This window comes from Arachis ipaensis, chromosome B6 (assembly GCF_059453495.1).
Source record: "Arachis ipaensis isolate K30076 ecotype BB chromosome B6, ASM5945349v1, whole genome shotgun sequence".
Classification (NCBI taxonomy): domain Eukaryota; kingdom Viridiplantae; phylum Streptophyta; class Magnoliopsida; order Fabales; family Fabaceae; genus Arachis; species Arachis ipaensis.
This window is the reverse complement of record NC_142441.1, coordinates 147,742,748-147,765,222: the sequence shown is the minus strand read 5'-3', so window position 1 is coordinate 147,765,222 and position 22,475 is coordinate 147,742,748. Positions and strand designations below refer to the sequence as shown.

The following is a 22,475-nucleotide window of genomic DNA, read 5'->3' as shown; positions in this document are numbered from 1 at the left end:
CTTTCCTCTTTTACTATAATATTTTTCTTATACACTAATAACAATTCTCTCTCTTTATTTACACTGACTTTTCTTCTCTCTTTCTTTCATACGTTACTACATATATTATTTATATATATATATAAATCATCTCTTTTATATTAAAATAGTAATTGTGGTGAATATTACTAGAGTTATTTAATTATATTTCATATTTATATTTGTTACCTCTTTTTTATTTATTTAGTTATTTTACAACAAATATCAATTTATTTGGTTTTTGTTGATAATTTAAAAATAATTAGTATTTTTTATTTGTATCTCTGAATGGTCCTTTGAACTAATTTTTTCTTAATTATTGTATTGTGCTACAATTTTAATGATTAAAATATAAAAAAAGAAAAAGAAAAATTGAAATGCAACATTTTATGTATGCAAGTATGCATTAATGTAACCTCTAACCAACACTGGCACCTCTTGAAGACAACTCTGATCTTACCTTGTAAAAGATGCTGCCCTCATTTATGTGAACCATTGTTGCACACTGCAAATCCCAAGAACCATCCACTTTCATTCGATGAAACACTGCACAAATGGCATATCTGGTTGCACCATACACCCATGCAAATTAAACTCTCTCTCTCTCACTGTAATATACTTCTACCTATATACACTGTATACAGACTCATACTAATAACAACATTTTTTGTTGAAAGGAAACTTTAGTTTGGTGGGTTTCGGAAAAAATGGAGATAGAGAGGGTTGGCAGTTCTTCAGTTTGGAGGAAGAGTAGTTTTGATAACAAAGAAGAAGATGATGAAGAAGCTCTTAAATGGGATGCTATTCAAAAGCTTCCCTCAATCGCGCGACTGAGGAAAGGTTTGCTGGCCACCCCGGACGGGGTGACCAGCCAAGTCGATGTGAAGAAACTTGGAGTGCAAGAAAGGAGGTATTTGCTTGAAAGGCTTGTGAAGATTGCTGAAGAGGACAATGAGAAGTTCTTGTTGAAGCTTAGGAATCGTATTGATAGGTATATAATTTCTTTTTTATGTTTTGTTATCTTAAGATTAAAATGTTATTTTATCATATTAAAAATAAGTGTTAAAATTATTTGAGTGAAATCTTCTTTAAACATGGCCTATACTTGCATTTAAAATGTATGTTGTCATATTGATATGAGTATTTTAGTTCTATCGTTCCTTTTTATATCTCTATTTTTATTTCTATCTAGCTATCTCATTGTTTAAAAAAAAACAAAACTATTTATTTTGGTGTCTATATCTTTAACTACATTTTAATTTTGAGACATTAATCAAATACTATAATAGAGAAGAACACCAGAGACACAACATTGATAATACTTTTGCTGGTTTTTTTAAAATGAGTCACACTTTAATCCATTTTACAAAAATGCCTTTCTACAATTGTATACTAGAGATCATTTATGATTCGTTTATTCAAATTATAATAATAATATAAAATATATATTTTATTAATTTAGTAAACCTATTTCTATTGTTTTAAATATTTTACCGCATGAAATAAAATATTTAATTTAATATTTATATATGTATCATTAAGAACAATAAAAAATTAAAAATAAATACAATTACTTATTTCATTAATAAATACATATTTTATATTTTATAATTTGAATTTAACAAAACATTATCACTAATTAATTTGCATATATATAATTACTGTTAAAAAGTACTTTTATAATTTATTCTTATAAGAGAAAAAAATATGATTTAAACATTTTTTAAAAGACAAAAAAAAGTGTTTTCTCTAAATATTTTTTTTTTTGGATGACATTATTTTTCAGGGTTAAAGTTCAAATCCCTACAATTGAAGTTCGGTTTGAGAACTTGAAGGTGAAAGCAGAAGTTCAAGTAGCAAGCAGAGCTTTACCAACCTTCACCAACTTCATTTTTAATATAGTGGAAGTAATTATAAGTGATATAATCATCATTTTTAAATTGATGTTGACTACTCTAGCTAATCTAATACTCCATTTAATTTGTTCTTCTTGTTGTTTTTTTTTTTTAATTTATTTTGGCTGTTCTTTTAAAGGGACTGTTAAACTCATTTCATATGCTTGGCAAAAGGCAACGAATAAATATTCTTCAGGATGTTAGTGGTATAATAAAGCCTGCCAGGTAATCATGCATATACTATTCGACTATGTTAGGTGTACATTAAAATTAACTATTAAAGTCAGTTATTAGTATAAAATACATGTTAAAATATAAATACACTGAAAATAAATTAAATCACGTATGTATTTATACACAAAGATATTAGTGGCTGATTTTAGTATACGAATTATATTTTTGTATATTATTATTATTATTATTATTATAATTCACAATGGCCATTAAAAATTTTGGATTGACATTTTTACCCTCTATAGGTTGACATTGCTTTTGGGACCTCCAAGTTCGGGCAAAACTACACTCCTCTTGGCCTTGGCGGGAAAACTTAATTCAAAACTAAAGGTCAATATTTAGTTAAATAATGAAAGAAATCTCTTAAATTTGTTTAACAATATGTTGATATATATTAAACTACTCTTCTACTCTAGCCCATGACAACAATAAAGAAGTATCGTGGCCCACAAATTCAGCCCAACAAAATACAAAAATTCAATTTTAATTTTAGTCTTTATTATCTTATCTTTATCTTATCTTTAATTGTTCTTATCTTATCTTTATTTGCTTGTATCTTTCATAGGACAATACTCTATATATATTTAGTTTTACCCTCATAATTTACAATACACTTCAGTACAATTCAATCAATCAACAATCAATAAAATTTCTTCATCTTTTCTTTTCTTATTCTTTCACAATTTTATCAATATATTCTATGGCATTATTTATTTATTTATTTATTTTAATATATTCTTCTGTGTGGGAAATTATTGTTATAATGCAAAAAACTAATATTTCTTATAATTAAATTATATTAATTGTTGGTCATCAGGTTGATGGAAAGGTGACCTATAATGGTCATGGGATGCATGAATTTGTGCCAGAGAGAACTTCTGCTTATGTTGGTCAAAATGATGTTCATACCGGAGAAATGACTGTTAGAGAAACATTGACCTTTTCAGCAAGATGCCAAGGAATTGGGACACGCTATGGTTAGAATTTAAAGGGAGCATTTAATTTTGAGTAATCCTACATAACCGTCAAATATTATCATTTTTTTGCCATCAATAATTTATACATAAAAAAATATATAGTTTGCACCTATATTTATCAGAGTTTTACGCACATGATAACATAATGAATAGATGAAGTACATAATTAATTTGTTATTTCAGTTAGTTGCAGCTCTTTGAGAGTTAGTTACGTGGCAGTTAAGTAGTTAAGAGATATTTATCAGTGAGCCTGAACTCACACTTTCTTCAATAATAGATATGATTCTCATTAATTATATAAAAAAATATTTATATTCTATTATATAATCATAAATTGATGGATTTGAATCCACTGCAGATTTGCTAGCAGAGGTGTGTAGAAGAGAGATAGAAGAAAACATTAAACCTGATCCAGATATCGATGTTTATATGAAAGTAAGAATAGTACTGAAACTATACTAACTAATACACCTATTATTTTTAAGCTTCAAATAATTCACATTTATTACTGTAAATGTTTGAACTTGAATGTGTCTTTCTGTATCTTATGATTCTCAGGCCAGAGCAGCTGGAGGCCACAAAGCGAATATTATAACAGATTACATTCTAAGGGTAAAATAATATTCATACACTCAACGCATAATTATGTCATTACAATTAAGAATATAACAGATTTGATCTTCTTGATTCTTCAGGTTTTGGGACTTGAGATCTGTGCAGATACTTTTGTGGGGAATGCAATGTTAAGAGGTATCTCTGGTGGACAAAGAAAACGTGTTACAACAGGTAACAATTTTTACTGTCTAATAATCTTTACTTTAATTTCTATATTGTTATGTAATGTGACAAGCATTTGTTATCTAATTAAAATAACTCACACGGTTGAAAAATATATAGCGGAGATGCTGGTTGGTTCAGCCAGAGCTCTTTTCATGGATGAAATATCAACGGGTTTGGATAGCTCAACAACATTCCAAATTGTGAATTCACTAAAGCAATATGTCCAACTTATGAAAGGAACTGCTCTGATCTCACTCTTGCAGCCACCACCAGAGACTTTCAATCTTTTTGATGACATTATTTTGCTCTCTGATGGACATATAGTTTATCAGGGCCCTTGTCAAAATGTCCTTGAATTTTTTGCTTTCAAGGGTTTTAAATGTCCTGAAAGAAAAGGTGTAGCAGACTTTTTACAAGAAGTAAGTACAATTTGGATCCAATATTTATAGTTTTATGGATTTAGAAATTGAGTTTCTATTGATTTGTCCATAAACCCTTCATAAATAACTAGGATTCAGACAACTAACTTGGGTTGGTCCAGTGATTAACTAATTCGTCTGCTTAATTGAGATTCGCTGCAAATTAGTCCTTGGCAAAAACTAGGATTGAGACGTTGAACACATTTTGGTCTAAATGATTTTGAACTGTTTTCATAATAATATCTTTATAGATAAACCAAAATCACATAGATCTAAATAAAACTATAAAACGAGTGAGATTCACTTTATTGATGTAAATAAATGAATCTTTTGCCATTAGTTTTAGACCTATTTATTTATGTTTAGTTTTGGTCATTTACTAGGACTTTGATGAATAAAAATGATATTCAATCTTTGATTGCACAATTTTTTGTTTTTATGTTAATATTATAGGTGACATCAATGAAAGATCAAGAACAATATTGGGCACACAAAGACCAAACATATAGATTTGTGACAGCCAAAGAGTTTGCAGAGGAATTTCGGTCATTTCACATTGGTAGAAGCCTTGGTGAAGAACTTGCTACTGAATTTGACAAGTCTAAAAGCCACCCTGCTGCTTTGGCAAAACACAAGTATGGAGTGGCAAAATGGGAACTCTTAAAAGCTTGCTTATCAAGAGAATATTTACTCATGAAACGCAATTCCTTTACCTATATCTTCAAATTTTGCCAAGTATGTCTTAACATTATTATTCGAGTTTTATAATTAAGTTTCAAATCCATTACTAATTAATGTTTCCTCCTCCTTCTAAAGGTGGCTATGATGGCCCTTGTTGCCATGACAGTTTTCCTTCGAACCGAAATGCACCGAGATTCAATGACTGATGGAGGGATTTATGCTGGTGCATTGTTCTATGGCCTTTTTGTGGTCATGTTTAATGGATGTTCTGAAGTTACAATGGTAGTTCAGAGGCTTCCAGTATTTTACAAGCAAAAAAACTTTCTCTTTTATCCAGCATGGGCTTATGGTCTTCCTCAATGGATTCTAAGAATCCCCATAACAGTTATAGAAGTGCTTCTTTGGGTACTACTCACTTACTTTGTCATTGGTTTTGATCCTCACCTTGGAAGGTAAAACAACTACATATATAATTTCAACATGACACAAGAGTTCAATTTTGATGCACCGAAAGTGAATACAGCCGTCTAATCACATCCGTTCAACTCTGCTGTCTTATGCAGAATGTTAAGGCAATGGCTAATTCTAGCATTAGCCAACCAAATGGCTTCAGGGTTGTTCAGATTAACTGCAGCAGTTGGTAGAGAAATTATTATGGCTTCCACTATTGGAGCATTTACATTAACCCTTGTTTTTGCCATGAGTGGCTTTATCTTGTCCAAAGGTAACATATAATTATATAAAGAGTAAAATATCGTTTTTGTCCCCAACGTTTTAGGTAAATCCTAAAGTTGTCCCTAACGTTTCAATCGTCCTATTTAAGTTCCTAACGTTTCAAAATTGACTCAATGTTGTCCTGCCGTTAGGGATCCGTTAACAGAATTGACGGCGGGACAAAATTGAGACGATTTTGAAACGTTAGGGACTTAAATAGGACGAAAACGTTGGGGACAAAAACGATACATAAAAATAAATTTTAATTTAATTTTATCCTTCAATAATATCAATTTTTTACTATACATAATATTCAATTATTTTTTAATCACATCTAAGTAAATTACACTTAATCATATTACTTTCATTCTAAATAAATTATTTTTTTTATAATTTTACTCTTAAAGATTTTTAGTTATCATAAAATGTTTGTAGTATAACTAGTATATAAACTTGCAGAAAAAAAAAATAATAATATATACAATTATTTTTTAATCACATCTAAGTAAATTACACTTAATTACATTACTTTCATTTTAAATAAATTTATTTTTTTAAAATTTTAAAGAATTTTGATACATTAGAGAGATAAAAGGTATAATTTATATTTTATTGTATATATATTATTTTTTTTTCTGCAAGTTTATATACTAGTTATTCTACAAACATTTTATGATAACTAAAAATCTTTAAGAGTAAAATTATAAAAAAATAATTTATTTAGAATGAAAGTAATATGATTAAGTGTAATTTACTTAGATGTGATTAAAAAATAATTGAATACTATGTATAGTAAAAAATTGATATTATTGAAGGATAAAATTAAAATTTATTTCTATGTATCATTTTTGTCCTCAACGTTTTCATTCTATTTAAGTCCCTAACGTTTCAAAATCGTCTCAATTTTGTCCCGCCGTCAATTCTGTTAACGGATCCCTAACGGCAGGACAACATTGAGTCAATTTTGAAACATTAGGGACTTAAATAGAACGATTGAAACGTTAGGGACAACTTTGGGACTTACTCCAAACGTTAGGGACAAAAACGATACTTTACTCTTATATAAATTTTGTAATGTTTCTCTTACCTTCGTTCTAATCTTAATTATATTAAGCTAACAATGTTTTTCTATTTTGTTTGCCTTATAGACAACATAAGAAAAGGTTGGCTATGGGGATATTGGGTGTCACCTATGGTGTATGCACAAAATGCCTTAATGAACAACGAGTTCTTAGGGAAGAGTTGGAGACATGTAACATTTTTTTATATATTACCATATTAATATGTTAACTACTTAATTTTGTGCTAATCAATCTAATGTTTTGCTATGTTTTTAATGACAGGTTTTACCTAACTCAACAGAATCATTAGGAGTTCAAGTTTTGAAATCTCGCGGATTCTTTACTGAATCAAACTGGTATTGGATAGGTGCTGGAGCATTAGTTGGATTCACATTATTGTTCAATTTTTCTTTCATCCTTGCTCTCACTTACTTGAACCGTAAGTTTTCTTAATTCATCTTGAGACTTGAATGTTCAATATATAAAATGAGATCTTATATATAGTATGTGTTAATGTAACAAATTGATTATATATAGCACTTGAAGCAAGTCACACTGCTAAGTCAGAGGATAAATCTCTGAAAGAGGAGAATGGTGGAAGCACCTCTGTTCAATCTTTATATAATCGGAAAAGAGGAATGGTTCTCCCTTTTGAACCACATTTCATCACCTTTGATGAAGTAACATATGCTGTTGACATGCCACAGGTATTGTAGAAACAGAATAAGCAATGCTAAAGAAGTTAATAATGTTTTTACATCTCTAAGAATCTGTAAAATTCTTAGGAATCACACACCTTAGTTTATTGTTAAGTTGAAAGATTAAGTCCTTGAAATGAACTTGTAGGAAATGAGGAAACATGGTGTTGTTGAGGAAAAGTTGGTTCTTTTGAAGGGTGTTAGTGGAGCTTTTAGGCCACATGTTCTCACTGCTCTAATGGGTATCACCGGTGCCGGAAAAACAACTTTGATGGACGTACTTGCCGGTCGAAAAACAGGGGGATATATTGGAGGGAACATCACAATTTCTGGATATCCTAAGAAGCAAGAAACATTTGCAAGAATCTCCGGATATTGTGAACAAAATGATATCCACTCTCCTCATGTTACTGTCTATGAATCTTTGTTCTATTCGGCCTGGCTCCGGTTGTCTTCCGAAATCAACATTGAAACAAGAAAGGTTTGAATATTTTATCAGTTTCTGAATATATAAATTGTTACTATTAGAGATATAACTATTTATGTGCGGACCTTCTTCTATCAGCTTAAATTTTTGGGAGAAATGGTTTCATGACAGTTAGATTTTGCAGATGTTTATTGATGAAGTGATGGAGCTTGTGGAGTTGAACTCGCTAAGGAATGCAATAGTTGGATTGCCAGGTGTTAATGGTTTGTCGACTGAACAACGCAAAAGGTTAACTATCGCGGTCGAATTAGTGGCTAATCCTTCAATCATATTCATGGATGAACCAACTTCTGGGCTTGATGCAAGGGCTGCTGCTATTGTTATGAGAGCAGTTAGGAACATAGTGGACACTGGCAGAACAATTGTTTGCACCATCCATCAACCTAGCATTGATATATTTGAATCTTTTGATGAGGTAATAAAATTGTTACATATTTAAGTTTGTTAATTACTTTAATTAATCAACTTGTTTCTAATTGTTATTTGAATGAAATGCAGCTTTTTCTAATGAAGCGAGGAGGAGAAGAGATATATGTTGGGCCACTTGGCCATAATTCTTCTGATTTAATTCATTACTTTGAGGTAAAACCTTAGAGAAAATTTGGTGAATATAATTGATTCATGTCTTGACACTTTATAAAAGTGAGTATCTATTATACTGATTGGACTTATTTACCAAAACACTTTTCTCACAAAAGGGAATTCAAGGTGTTAATGCAATCAATGATGGCTATAATCCAGCAACATGGATGTTGGAAGTCACAAGTTCAGCAAAAGAAATGGAATTGGGAATTGATTTTGCTCAACTGTACAAGAATTCAGACTTGTACAGGTATTTTTCATGTGTAAATTGTTTTATATAGTCATGCAATAACATCTATCCTTTTAGATGATCATTTACGCAGTTAATAAAAATAGTAGTTACTTTTGATTATGTGGCATTAGGTGATTGAATGCACGTGTAAAATTATTTTACACAGTGCATCAAAATTAAATTCGTAAGTGATATACATATGTTCTTAGATTTTATTATTCCTTGTGTGATGTGTTTTAGGAGAAACAAGGTCTTTATCAGAGAACTAAGTACTCCAAAACCATGTTCCAAGGAGCTTTATTTTCCTTCAAAGTATTCAAGGAGCTTCTTTACTCAATGCATGGCTTGCTTATGGAAACAACATTGGTCATATTGGCGCAATCCTCTATACACTGCCATAAGATTTCTCTTAACAACAACACTCGCCTTGGTACTTGGAAGCATGTTTTGGAAACTTGGCTCCAAAATGTATGATATCATGCTATACTATGCTATATATACACTAAAAGTTAATTACAAATCAGTCACTCCTATCGAATACATGGTAGAAAACAAAATACATAGTGACTGATTTGGTAATTGATTTTTGGCGTATAAATAACATTTTTTATTAGCTTATTATGAAAATTCTAAAACTAAAATAAGTTTACATATGAATGAATTGCAGTGAGAAGCACCAAGATCTATTTAATTCCATGGGGTTGATGTATGTTGCTGTGATGCTTATTGGCAACAAGAATGCTACTTCCGTACTACCGGTGGTGACCGTAGAAAGAACTGTATTTTACAGAGAACAAGCCGCCGGAATGTATTCCCCTTTGGCATATGCTTTTGCTCAGGCAAGCATTTTCCAATTTGCTCGCACATCAAAATTAGCCACTAAATCAACTACTACTATTGATTAACTAATTTTTTGCATAGTTATACTGTTTAACTAACAAGTGACTAATATTTTTTTGTATTTTTTATTTTTTTTAAGCAGGCTTTAATTGAAATCCCTCATGTTCTCTTACAGTCTATAGCATATGGAGTAATAGTTTATGCAATGATTGGTTATGAATGGACCGTGGCTAAATTCTTTTGGTACTTGTTCTTCATGTTCTTCACTTTCCTATATTTTACCTACTATGGAATGATGATGGCAGCCACAGCCCCAAATCCACACATTGCTTCAATAGTTGGAAGTGCAACATATTCTATGTGGAATCTTTTCTCTGGCTTTCTGATTCCACGTACAGTAAGTAGTGTTATTATTATTAGTTAATCGTTAATGACTAACTTACATTAATGGAGTTAAATCTCAATTTAATCTCTGAAATTTGGCCTGATACTCAGAATGATCCTCACAATTTCTTTGTCCCCAATTAGAACTCCAAATTTGCAATCGTGGCTCCGCCTTGTCCCTGCGATTATCTCCGTCACAATTGTATGACATGGTGGATACTATTTAAACAATGACGCATTGTTTTCGTATCCAAACCTTTTGGAAACCACGTAGTGTAAGGGTTTTATTGATGTTTTGCAACTTATGATTGTCGAAAAAGAGTTTTAACTCACAAAAAATTGAAATGACATGGTTTCCAAAGATTTTGGACGCGAACCAATGCGTCATCGTTTAAGTAGTGTCCACCGTGTCATGCAATTACCTCAGATCAGCATTTTAGTACCGAAGATGATCGTAGGAGCAAGTTGGAACCACGATTACAAATTTGGGGGTTCTAATTCGGGCCAACGAAATTGTGAGGGTCATTCTGAACATCGAATTAAATTTTTGGGGTCAAATTGAGATTTAACTCTACATTAATGCAGTTGCATGTTTTTTTTCAATCCCTTTGTTATTGTATTTGTTTGAAATTTTCAAAAAGTTGTGAAATGGAATAATAGTTTCTATATATGCATGTATATATCTTTAAATACTTAAATCAATATAGTTTTGTCATTAAAGTAAAATTATATGAGTTTAATTTTAAAGTACTAACGATGTAAAAAATTTTACACGATTTTTCAGTTATCAACTTCATAAATTTATATGACTTTTTAGATTGTGAATTTAAAATTAATCACTTTTGCTAATATGACAATTTACAACCGTTCAAATTAAATTCACAGTAAATAGCATCAAAAAGATAAGATTACTAAAATGATCATTGTTCTATCATTGACTTTCTCTTCTTTTTTTTCTTTCTTTGTGATATTGTAACAGCGGATACCAATATGGTGGAGATGGTACAATTTGATAAATCCGGTAGCTTGGAGTTTGTATGGGTTGGTGGCTTCACAATATGGAGATATAGAAGAAAATACTGAGTTTAATGGAATACATGTTCCGGTGAAAGACTTCTTAAAAAATTACTATGGTTTTAGGCATGAATTTTTGGGAGTGGTTGCAACCATTGTTATTGGATTCGCACTAGTTTTTGCAGTGATTTTTGCCGTATTTATCAAGATGTTTAATTACCAAGCAAGATAAGAGTTTTACTCAAATTCAACTGTTGTATGATGTTGCCCATAGACTATTTGCATATAATAAAGAGCAATGCTAAAATATTATCATTTCTATCTAATATTTTTTCACTAATAATTTGTACTTATATTTACAGAAATTTATACATAAAAAATATATAATTTGTATTTATATTTGAAGAGTGTTAGCGAGCAGCAACTTTTGTGATTTGTAGCCATCAAATAGCCATCAATAATAATTTTAATGGTGTGAGATTGGTATGAGATTTCATCTAATGGTTCACTTTTCTTTACTGATTACATATTGGCCAAAATTTAAAAAAGTTGTTATCCCTAGACTTTTCCTTTATATTTATTAGAGTTTGCATCTATATTATCAGAATTTGCACAGTATATATGTTCGATAAACAGTTGATGACCCTCAATGACCCTCAATGTAAGGAGAAATGCAGAGAATATATCAAAATATTATTCCAATTCCAAAACTAAAACTCAAAATTTAAAACATCAACCAAATATGATTATCCCATCTTAAAACGAAAGCTACACATGAAATACACAAGTATCATTGCTTTTCTTGAGAATAAATCCTTTTATTTTGAAGACTATTAATCCTTCTATTAACACACAACACAAAACATGAATGAGTGTAGCATCTAATTTTCTCCATCCCATAGAAGATCAGCAAGATCGAATCCAGCTGGACCGTTCTTCACTTTGCGCTCCTGTTTGATTTGATTAATCTTTTGGTAATCATTATTTGTAAGTGAAAAATTAAATATTTCTAAATTTTGTTTCATTCTCTCTTTGTTGTAGCTCTTCACTGCGAAAGTTACACCTTGTTCATACAACCATCTAAGACTTACCTATAATCAATTTAAATACATTAACAAAGAGTTATTAATTATAATCAAAATAAAAAATATGGACAACTTAAATTGGATTTTCTATTTGTTTTCTTTTACCTGAGCAATAGATTTTCCATGAACATGTGCAATGTCCTTGAGCAATTCACTCTCCATAACATCATTACTACCCCAGCTGGTTCCTCCGGCTCCCAAAGGAGAATATGCAGTTACCATAATACCCTTCGCTTTGCAATATTCTCTTAGATTCTTTTGCTGCCAGGAAAGATTCAACTCCACCTGTTTTTGTGTGATTGGTGTGGTACAATATTTAATTTAGTGATCCAAGGAATAAAATTAATGTTTATGTGTACAATTAATATAAAAAAAAAAAATCTTACTTGATTAACCGCGGGAGGAATAGTAGCAAAAGAAAGAAGATCTTCAAGTTTCTTTGTAGAGAAGTTGCTAACTCCAATTGATTTTGTGAGGCCTAAGTTGTGGCATTGCTCCATTGAAGCCCAGACGCCCTTCAAATCAAATGGCACCAATTCATCTTCTTTATGATAGAATTTCCTTACTTCAGGCTTTGCACTCATTGGGAAGTGGACTAAGTAAAGGTCCAAATATTCTAATCCAAGATTCCTGCATCATGCATAACCAAAAAGTTTATTATTATTCATCAATCGTAGGTTAGGTGACCATTTACAAAAAGTTGTATGAAGATAATAGATAAGAATGAGTATTAAATAATTCGAACTGGTTGACTAAATCGATATTTAATGATTATTAAATATTATTTCTATATGAATATATTTTTATGTGAGTATACAACTCTCAACATATATATACTTTTACCCAAATAAAAAAGAAAAGAAAAGATAACACAACTGGGTGATAAATAAAAATGTTATGTATACATTAAAATTAGTAATTAAAATTATTATATATATAATTGTGTATTTTTTATTTTAACATACATTTTATACTATTAATTAATGTTAGTAGTTTATTTTAGTATACAACTACAAAAATTATTAAAGAAAATTGTGCATATCAATTTAAATTTGAAAAATATTGGTATGAAACTCTCTCAATATAAAAACTTGATTTCATTATGCGTTAATTTGTTTCATTGATTAAAAAGACAATTTAACGTATTAGACGAATAAAATGAAAGTATAATTGTATATATTGAAACAAGGTGAATAAAGAGTTGTATGATCTTACTGAAGTGATTTTTGTAGAGCAGGGAGAACAAGGTGAGGATGATTATCAGATAACCATAACTTGGAAGTAATAAAAAGTTGATCCCTAGAGCTTATGAGACCAAGTTTAAGAGCTTCAGCAATGGCTTCTCCCAGAGCCTGCTCGGACCCATAACAAGAAGCAGTGTCAAAGTGCCTGTAACCGAGCTTGATGGCCTCAATGGCCGCCGCTTTGACGGTGTCGCCGTCGTTTGTTTCGGAAGCAGTTCCGAAGCCGATCACCGGCATGCTGAATGAAGATTGTAGGACAACATTAGGGACTGCTAGTTTTGTTGTTGAAGACATTATATTATAATGTCACAAAATAAATGTATGTAGTTGATGGTTGCTAATAATACGTTTAATATGAGTATGCAATGTGGGGGAGGTGCTAATAATAAGTGCGAAGATGCCTTTATTATATAGTCAAATGAAGCCGCCTCAAGGTAAAAAAATATGGTATTTCATTACATGTATGTTACGTATATGCATGCATCATCAGCACATCCTTTTTGGTTTTGCGTGGTTATCTTCTTTAGGAGAATTACTAATATTATTTGTCAAAGTTGTTCAAAATTTGATCAAATAATAAGCTAAGGAGGCTCAAATGAGCAAAGATCAAATTAAAATTTGTTCTTTGGTTGTGAATGGACGAAGTTAGAATTTGTGTATTCACATAAATATGGTTGGTAGTTTGGTTACATTTAAATTTATTATGAATGCAACTTGTGTGTTTTATGCATCAAGTTAAAATTTGTGTATTCACATGCATATGTGGTGAATATTTTTGCCAATTTATTCACATTAGTTGCATATATATAAAGGCTACAAGTTTGGTGCCTCATAGTGTGCAATTTCACTATGTAAGACAATGGAGTTAGAGAGTTATGGACGTGAATTAGGAAATTCCACCATTAAGAATACTTTGGTTAGAGTTTTAGAGATTCTTCTTCTACATCTATTTTGTATAATAAACCTATTTATTCTTGTTTATTCATATACACTAATACACCATTTTATTTATTTTGAGTATATTTGAGATTTAATATTTTTTTGTGACAAAAATAAACTAAACAAAGAAAAACAAAACAAACAAACTGCTTAAACAGAGAGACAGCGCCGTTTAAGACTATTCTTAAACTCCTCTCAAGGTGAAGGAAGCTCCACATAATAAAGTTGTAACTTCATCGCCATTTTTACCATAGTATCTGCTATCGTGCATGATTTGAGATTTGATTTAGTTGAGTATTTAGTCATCACTTTATTATTTTATTAAAAATTTTAGTTTAGACAAAGTTATTATTTATTTCTGTTTTATTTCATAATGAAAATTTTATGAATTCACTCCAATTATCCTTATCCTTGGCGAAACTGAAGAAATAATTGAGGTTTGAAGACTAAAATTTCAAGAAATGTACTTAGCATAAAAAATGTCCAACTTGTCACTGAGCTATTGTGCTTCTTAATATTATATATGTAAATTATAATATTATATATATATATATATATATATATATATATCTTTGAATAGTTTATTTTTATTTAATTTTTTTAATTTTAGTTATAAACTCACTCATTCTTAAATTAATTATATTTTTATTTAACAATAAGAATAAATTCATTTATTTTTTTCTTTTCATAATTATATAATATCTATTAATATTATTTTTTAATAAATATTTGTAATATATAATAATATAATAGTTATAAACTAATTAATAAATTATTAAAATTTGAAAGTAATAATTATTTTAATATAAAAACAAAAAAATATTTATGATAAAATAAAATTAACAAAATACTTATTGTTCATGTTCTAATTATTTTAGAATAGCTAGATATTTTTAAAATATTAGTGAAAATATATATTTTAAATTTTTTACTATTTTTTATTTTTTATTTATATAGGACCGAGTCAATCGATTCAACTAATAACCTATCGGTTGAACTAATAATCCAATGACCTAATAATCTGATCGATTCAATTATCGGTTCAGTTCTGACAACTATGTTTAGGATTGCCTCCAACTTCAAACCATACAATGTAAAAATTTAGAATTGAACAAAATTAACATTAAAAAAATAAAAAAGAAAAAATTCTTTTGCGTTTAATATTTTTATGTAATGTGATAACTTATATGGCACACAAAGCATGGATATTAGTTGTTTAAATTATTTAGATGGTGCAGTTGAGGTTTAGCTTAGATAATAATCTATGTGCTTCTTAGTACTCTGCATTTGGGTTTGAATTTGGGTGAATGCACCAAATATTAAAAAAGAATCCTTTAGTATTGTGTAAATGGATGTATTGTGAAACCAAAGATTAGAGGTTCTCTAATCTATCTGACAAATAAATAAATAAATATTTAGATAGGTATATCTCTAATTTAAGTCTTAAAATAGTAGCTACTTCCATATCCTCATTGGATACTTCTTCTCTATTGGTCCACAGCTTCCATTGTGTCCTTTGTGATCTTCTAAATTAAGATCCACATTAATTCCCCTTTATATTGGAAACATCCTTCTCCATAGTTCCGGATCAATCCATCTCCATTTATTAATTGCATCAAGTAAATTAACCATGTTAACAGTATAATTGTTTATACAAAATTAGTTTTTAATTATTTTTTAATGCATGAAAGATAACAAATGTGATTTGTTTATTTTTATATTATTTAATTCTTTGAATTTGTTTGATCGGTGATATTTATATCTTTTCTATTTTTTTTATTATATGCCTATTTCAATGCATCTTTAAAGTTAAAAAAAAGTTATAAATTAATACAAAATTATGGTCCAATTTGATTTATAGTATATTTGTGTAAATATATGGCCCAATTACAAAGTGAAAACACTACCGTAATTATCACCAATAGATTATTATTTTGAATAAAAGAAATTGTCAAATTTTATTTAATCACAAATATTGCAATAGTTAATTATATGTTACAATTACTATTGTAATAGTAACTAAGATTACCTTCTTATTCTGTTTGCAGTTCAGTTTTTTAGTCCCAAATTAAGTGTTTAATTTCATTTTATAGTATTCTGTTTGTAAGCAAGACCCTCATTTGTTCTAAACTTCTGTATACTGTGGTGTTTATAATAGAACATATTAACAATCCAACAGAACTCTAGAATAGAATAGTCATGGAACGCTATCGCTATGTGTATACTATAACCAATAAGAAACTAACTTTTAAGTTGTGATATGACATATGATTAGCTTAAACATTCAAAAAAAAAATTTCAACTATTCTAAGAATACTGATATTCTTAAAATACTTGGAATACTTGAAACGCTTCCTAAACTGGGTTTCATGAAATTCATTTCTCCTCAAGCCATTAAGTTGATAAACCCATATACATTTTCAAGGCAAATTATTCATGAGGATGTGGGATATGAACTCACAAAATTCTCTTCCATATACCCAATCATGCCAGTAAGCAACTCAATTATGATTTATGAATAGTAAAGGAAGGAGATTTTTCGAAAAAGGACAAGTTTTAACTACACATACAAAATTAAACCATGCCTACAACAATCATTGTTTTCAGGAAAATTTTAGCAGCACCGTTTACTGATATTAAAATTACATACCAAAGGCAAGTGCCATTTTTCATGTTAAACAACATAGAAGATCAGAGCATAGAGTATAGATCACACGAAAGACCGGTTCTGTCCTTATTTTTATCATCAATGTGCCAACTTCCTCAAATGTTGAAGGGTTTTTTGTTTGATCCACTGTCGATCATGCGGCAAGTAAGCATGAATTGAACTATCATAACTGCAAGGAAAAACCAGGTAACAAATCGTATTAGTCACTTCCACAGTAAGATGCTCAAACAAAGACTAATGAACCATAATAACAAAAGAGGTAGGTACTATCGAGAGCGTTTTACGTTTCCCAATGTATTCCTCGCCTTTAGTCCTAGAGAGACTAATTCTTTTGAGCTTAGTCGGTTTTATTTTCTCTCCCAACTAGTGTTCTCTTCAAAAGTAGAACCCAGGTTCTCTCGAACACTGACAAGGTGTTTTTTTTTTTTAAAAGGCCATATATTTCATCAGCAAGAAAGCATCAGAATTAAGAAAAACTATCCAGTTAAGGCTCAAAAGTCAAAATTGCTCCAAATGTCTCAGATCACAATTTTAGTCAAGAGTCATAGATCTATGTTTTTCATGTCATGCGGAAAAGAACACTCAACTTCTAGTTCAGCATCAATCTACCATTTACCTCTAAATTTCTCTACTCTGTTTTTCATTTTATTTTATTTATATGCTCTATATAATTTTTCATTTAACTTTTGCAAATCATAATATAGAGACATAGTTATGCTTTGTCACTGAATCAAAGCACTTGTATGATGCAAATGATTTGAGAGAGAGAAAGATATACACTAGAGCACTCATGTCTGCAAGTCCATCTATGAAGTTGTAGAGATCAGCAATATCATAAGAGAGATTTCTGATGGCTGGGTTTAACTCCTTCAGTTTTCTTTCATACAGTGCACATATGCCTGTATAGATAGAGTAAAAACCTCTAATTAATGCTAGGAAGTTAATCCACAATAGGCAAAAACATCAAGAAAGATTTTCATAATAAGAAACTATATCAACGGCAAACTTTGATTATCTACTAATAACCATTTTAATTTGCTTTATTACCATTTTTCTGCAGCGACAGAATTATGTGCATGTATGCGTGTCATGGTAGTTAGTATTGCCTGAATCGCCATACAAGACTCATGATTCAATGCAACTCTAAGATTCAGCAACACAAATTGTAAACTGAATCCTTTATGCTCTATTTCATGCTCTGAATAGCAAGAATCATGAGCAAATATTGTTTGCAATATGGATCATATTCTGTGATTTGTGTCCAGGTTAGTTAAGTCATGCTCAACCCAGTTCTTTAAAAAAATAATAACAATAACTCCCTTATTATCGTCACTGTGACTTATGAATTCTCTTCTTTTCTGTTCTTTATGTAGCATAGCTTTCCAATCTCTCAATATGTCTAAAGAGGAAAAGTCCTTTGAAAGAACCATGAGCTTTGCATCACATAGTCTTAAACTTGTAAATATATATATGCTCATTGATTTAAAAGATATTTTAAGTTATTGCCTATTTATAATTATTGACCATGAGATCCCTGAACTCATGATAAAATTCAGTTCATGATTTGCAAACTAAGTTTTAAATTTATTATATATTGGATAAGTAATAGACATTCATTGAAATAGCTCAAAAAGTTTGTTTCAATGAATACACATAAATAAGACGTGACAGCCAGTGTTTCTTATGAGATACACATAAAGATCTGAAATTCTAAATGACTAAGTTATACCAGCGTGCATAATTTATCAATCTGACTATGATTTACCTGCGAAAGAAAGCATCATTACAACTAGAAAGTAGGATTAGGGCTCTTCAAATTGTTAGGAAACCCTTCTAAACAAACCAAAGAATATAATTCTTCAAATTCATTGCATCTAAATATAATGAGTTCAATCTGAAGATTCCGATCGTTCTTCATTCAATCTTTACAGTTTCACTAGCAGAAGTTCACGTCACTACTATGTCATCAAACCTAGACTGATTATATACTGCCGCTAAACTAGAAGGTGCCCAATGCATCAATCAATGTACAAGGCTAGCTAACATTCTAAAGGCTTTGTTTACTTTCATAAAATTATTTCCAGAATTTCTTGCTTTCAATATTAATTATATACCTGCCACCTTATTTTTATAGCATTTCCTATTTAAAGAAATTTATAAAGGAAATACAAAATTATACATGGGTTTCTAATTAACTGTAAGGTTTAAACCCTAAATCCTTAATATCAATTGTAAACCCTCACATTATTTGTTTCCTGCTTATATGATTTTGTAAATGTAAAAAAAAAAAAAAAACACTAAAACATGTCCTAATTCCTAAGTTTCAACTTACTAACTATCAAGACTAAACCCGAAACCCTTAAAATTAATTACGAAATACGAATCTGTCACCTAAGTTGTTTCCTGTTTATAGGATTTTGTAAAGGAAATATAAAACCAAGCAAGCCCTAAGCTTCTAACTGTCAGGACTCCGCGACCATGACAAACTTGTTCATGCATTGCAATGAAATACAGAATGAAACACAACACAAAAACACTCCCCCCCCCCCCCAAAAAAAAACCCAACCCACCCCAGATTGTAGTGGCGGGAACATACCATCACAGCAACACAAAGGCTGTGCTTATCACTATGTTCTTATCACTTTTCAGTTTTATGATATTCCAATTGTTAAAGCAGAACCAAAAGCAGCCAAAGTGAGGTTCAATCAATTGAAAATGAAAAATACCAACAACCATAAACAATTAATTAGAACAAAAAAGAAGTCATAAAAACTAGTACAGCTACTACAAGAACATGGTTGAAAGAGTTAAATACCATCCATGGCCTGAGCCACTGATTCAAAATCCATGAAAGTTCTAGTTGCTCTGTTCGGAGAGGTCTGCATTAGAATAATCGTGTGGCGATTAGCCTGTAGAAAAACAAACAACAAAAAAATAAGAACCAAAAGTGAGTTAGTAGTAATAAGTGATGGAAACAGGAACTAAAGACAAGAAGGAATAACCCTAATTTTTGTTAGTTGAGAAAGGAAATTTGGGAGCAGTGAAGAATAAACGGTGTTTTTAAAGAAAATATGCGAGAGTGGGAAGAAAGTTTTTTTACCATCTAAGAAGAAGAAGAAGCAGCAGCTAAGGTAGTGGCGGCGGTAGCGGTGAAGGAGAAGGAAGAAAGTGGTTGCAGTGTCGTTTGCTGTTGTGGGACGTTGAAACGACGCCGAAGTAGGTAGCAGGGCACGGCACGCGTAGACGACGCAGACTCGAAAGTCGAAACTTTTTGTTTTTGGAGGTTCGGAAATGAAATGAGGGACACGAAGACGCTCCGGAAATGTCAGGTGAATACAAAATTGTTTAGTTTTGCTCCACGTAACTTTCTTTTTTTCGTTTTGGTCCCTGCAAAGGTTGAAATATTGCCATGTTGGATTGGAAACGCACGCTCTCAATTTTTTATTTTACTTTTAAAAGGATAAAATGTAAATTTTTATTAGTAAAACTACAAGTACAATTAACTTTAGGGTAATGCTACTGTGCTGAAAGAAAAAATTTTCTTTATGTGCTGAAGAGGCGTGGCACTAATGCATAAGTGACGCGTGTTAGCATTGCTTCTATATTGATAGACAACTTCTGTGTCAAAGCAGAGTGGTAGATGTCAACATCATAAATATTAATTACATTAGATTAATTGTTAAAGATGTTAATCACATTAGATTAATTTGCTTTTAACAATAGTCACCAAAAAAATTCAAAGTCACCAAAAAAAATTTGCTTTTAACAATGATAATTTATTTGTTGGGCTTTATTAGTTTTATAAAGGTTCAGCTTTAATTTTTTGTGTGAATATTATCTAGTAGTTAAAAATTGGTCCATAAAATAAATAATAATAATAATAATAATAATAATAATAATAATAATAATAATAATAATAATAATAATAATAACAAAAAAGAGTTAGGATATTACCACCCACATCTTTCTTTTTTTTGCCGAAATTTATATATATATATATATATATATATATATATATATATATATATATATATATATATAATAATAAAAAATAAAGATATTTTTAATTTTAAAAAAAATCAAAATTAATTACTAATATTATTTTTATTATATTTTTTATTTTTGAGTTTATATTTTTTTTATAAAATTAGTAGATGAAAGTCTATTGAATAATTAAAATTTGTGCCGAAAAATTTTGGTTTTGTTAAATTAGATGAAACGTATTAAAAAAATATATATTTAACAAAACCAAAATATTCCAGAAAAAAATTTACTTGTTCAATAGATTTTCATCTAATTTTACAAAAAAATATAAACTCAAAAATAACATTATTTATTATTTTTGAATAATTTTTTTTTAAGCATGTAGGGACGAATTTAAAAGAGAACAAGCATAATTTTTTTGAACAAAGTTAACAATTTTAAGTATTTAAAGTTATTATATATTATATAATTTTACTTAAAAAATAGAGTAAGTAATTATCTTAGATAAATAATTAAACTCAAAAGCAAGTAATAATCCTTAAATTGAGATAAACATTATTTTCAATCATTTTTCGATTGAATGAATTTCCAAAATTTTTAAAATTTAAAATTTTTTTCTTTTTTTAAATATTTTTTCTCTTAATTTTCACACTTATTATCATATAAAAATACTTTAATATTTATAAGAGCTAAAAAAATCTTTACATATTATAGTACATGCATGAAAGTAAATTATTTTAAACTTTATTTATTTTTCTCAAGATATTAAAATTATAACATATTAAGTAATTTCATTAAAATAATTATATTTTATATATTTTATTTAAAAATATGTTTTAAATGCATATAACAAAGTTATTAAAATAATTTATTTATATTATTTTATAGCATATTTATTTATAATATGAAACATAAAAATATAACTTACTACTACAATAATACTTAACAAAGTAAACTAATAAAAAAATAGATAATTTTTTATATTTTATTGAATCCAAAATAAAAAAATTATAAAAACTAAGATAAAAAATTTTATAATTAACAAACACTTATTAGTATCTTTTAATTAAAAAATATTAATTATAATTATATATATTACTAAATATATAATATTATATTTAATTATATAATATTTTAATTTTTAATTTATCTTTTACTAAACTCTTGGATTCCTCTTTGTTTTGAAGGTAAAAATATATTTATTATTATATAAGTTAAATATGAGAATATGTATAACAAAAGTATAGTTTAAATAAAAATTAAATTATTATTATTATTATTATTATTATTATTATTATTTTTAATTTGAAAGGATATTATTGTTGTTATTATTTTTGTTTTAATTTACTATTTTATGGATCAATTTTTAACTGCTAGATAATATTCACAAAAAATTAAAGCTGAACCTTTACAGAACCAATAAAGCCCAACAAATAAATTATCATTGTTAAAAACAAATTAATCTAATGTAATTAACATCTTTAACAATTAATCTAATGTAATTAACATTTATGATGTTGACATTTATTCACTCTGCTT

The 22,475-nt window shown here is 29.2% G+C and overlaps 3 protein-coding genes across 3 annotated transcripts; 1 reads left to right on the top strand and 2 right to left on the bottom strand.

Moving 5' to 3' along the window:
• Positions 1-601: 601 nt before the first annotated feature.
• On the top strand, positions 602-11,345 carry LOC107648525 (pleiotropic drug resistance protein 1-like). Its single transcript, XM_088489856.1, has 23 exons — positions 602-1,009; positions 1,805-1,925; positions 2,053-2,138; positions 2,393-2,477; positions 2,965-3,124; positions 3,483-3,559; positions 3,683-3,736; positions 3,820-3,910; positions 4,022-4,323; positions 4,777-5,058; positions 5,140-5,456; positions 5,568-5,728; positions 6,867-6,970; positions 7,062-7,218; positions 7,317-7,486; positions 7,626-7,958; positions 8,089-8,379; positions 8,463-8,546; positions 8,663-8,796; positions 9,019-9,246; positions 9,446-9,617; positions 9,761-10,015; positions 10,982-11,345. The coding sequence occupies exons 1-23, from the start codon at positions 726-728 to the stop codon at positions 11,246-11,248; spliced, it is 4,215 nt and encodes a 1,404-aa protein (XP_088345982.1). The 5' UTR covers positions 602-725; the 3' UTR covers positions 11,249-11,345.
• A 394-nt stretch (positions 11,346-11,739) lies between these two features.
• On the bottom strand, positions 11,740-13,726 carry LOC107605441 (NAD(P)H-dependent 6'-deoxychalcone synthase-like). The gene is made up of 4 exons (XM_016307323.3): positions 13,317-13,726; positions 12,488-12,731; positions 12,207-12,386; positions 11,740-12,107 (listed from the first exon to the last, which is right to left on the bottom strand). Exons 1-4 carry the CDS (start codon positions 13,637-13,639, stop codon positions 11,898-11,900), a joined length of 957 nt encoding a protein of 318 aa, XP_016162809.1. The 5' UTR covers positions 13,640-13,726; the 3' UTR covers positions 11,740-11,897.
• Positions 13,727-16,819: 3,093 nt separating this feature from the next.
• LOC107605440 (enhancer of rudimentary protein) lies at positions 16,820-20,321 on the bottom strand. Its single transcript, XM_016307322.3, has 4 exons — positions 20,053-20,321; positions 19,768-19,861; positions 17,731-17,851; positions 16,820-17,121 (listed from the first exon to the last, which is right to left on the bottom strand). The coding sequence occupies exons 1-4, from the start codon at positions 20,053-20,055 to the stop codon at positions 17,031-17,033; spliced, it is 309 nt and encodes a 102-aa protein (XP_016162808.1). The 5' UTR covers positions 20,056-20,321; the 3' UTR covers positions 16,820-17,030.
• Positions 20,322-22,475: the final 2,154 nt, after the last annotated feature.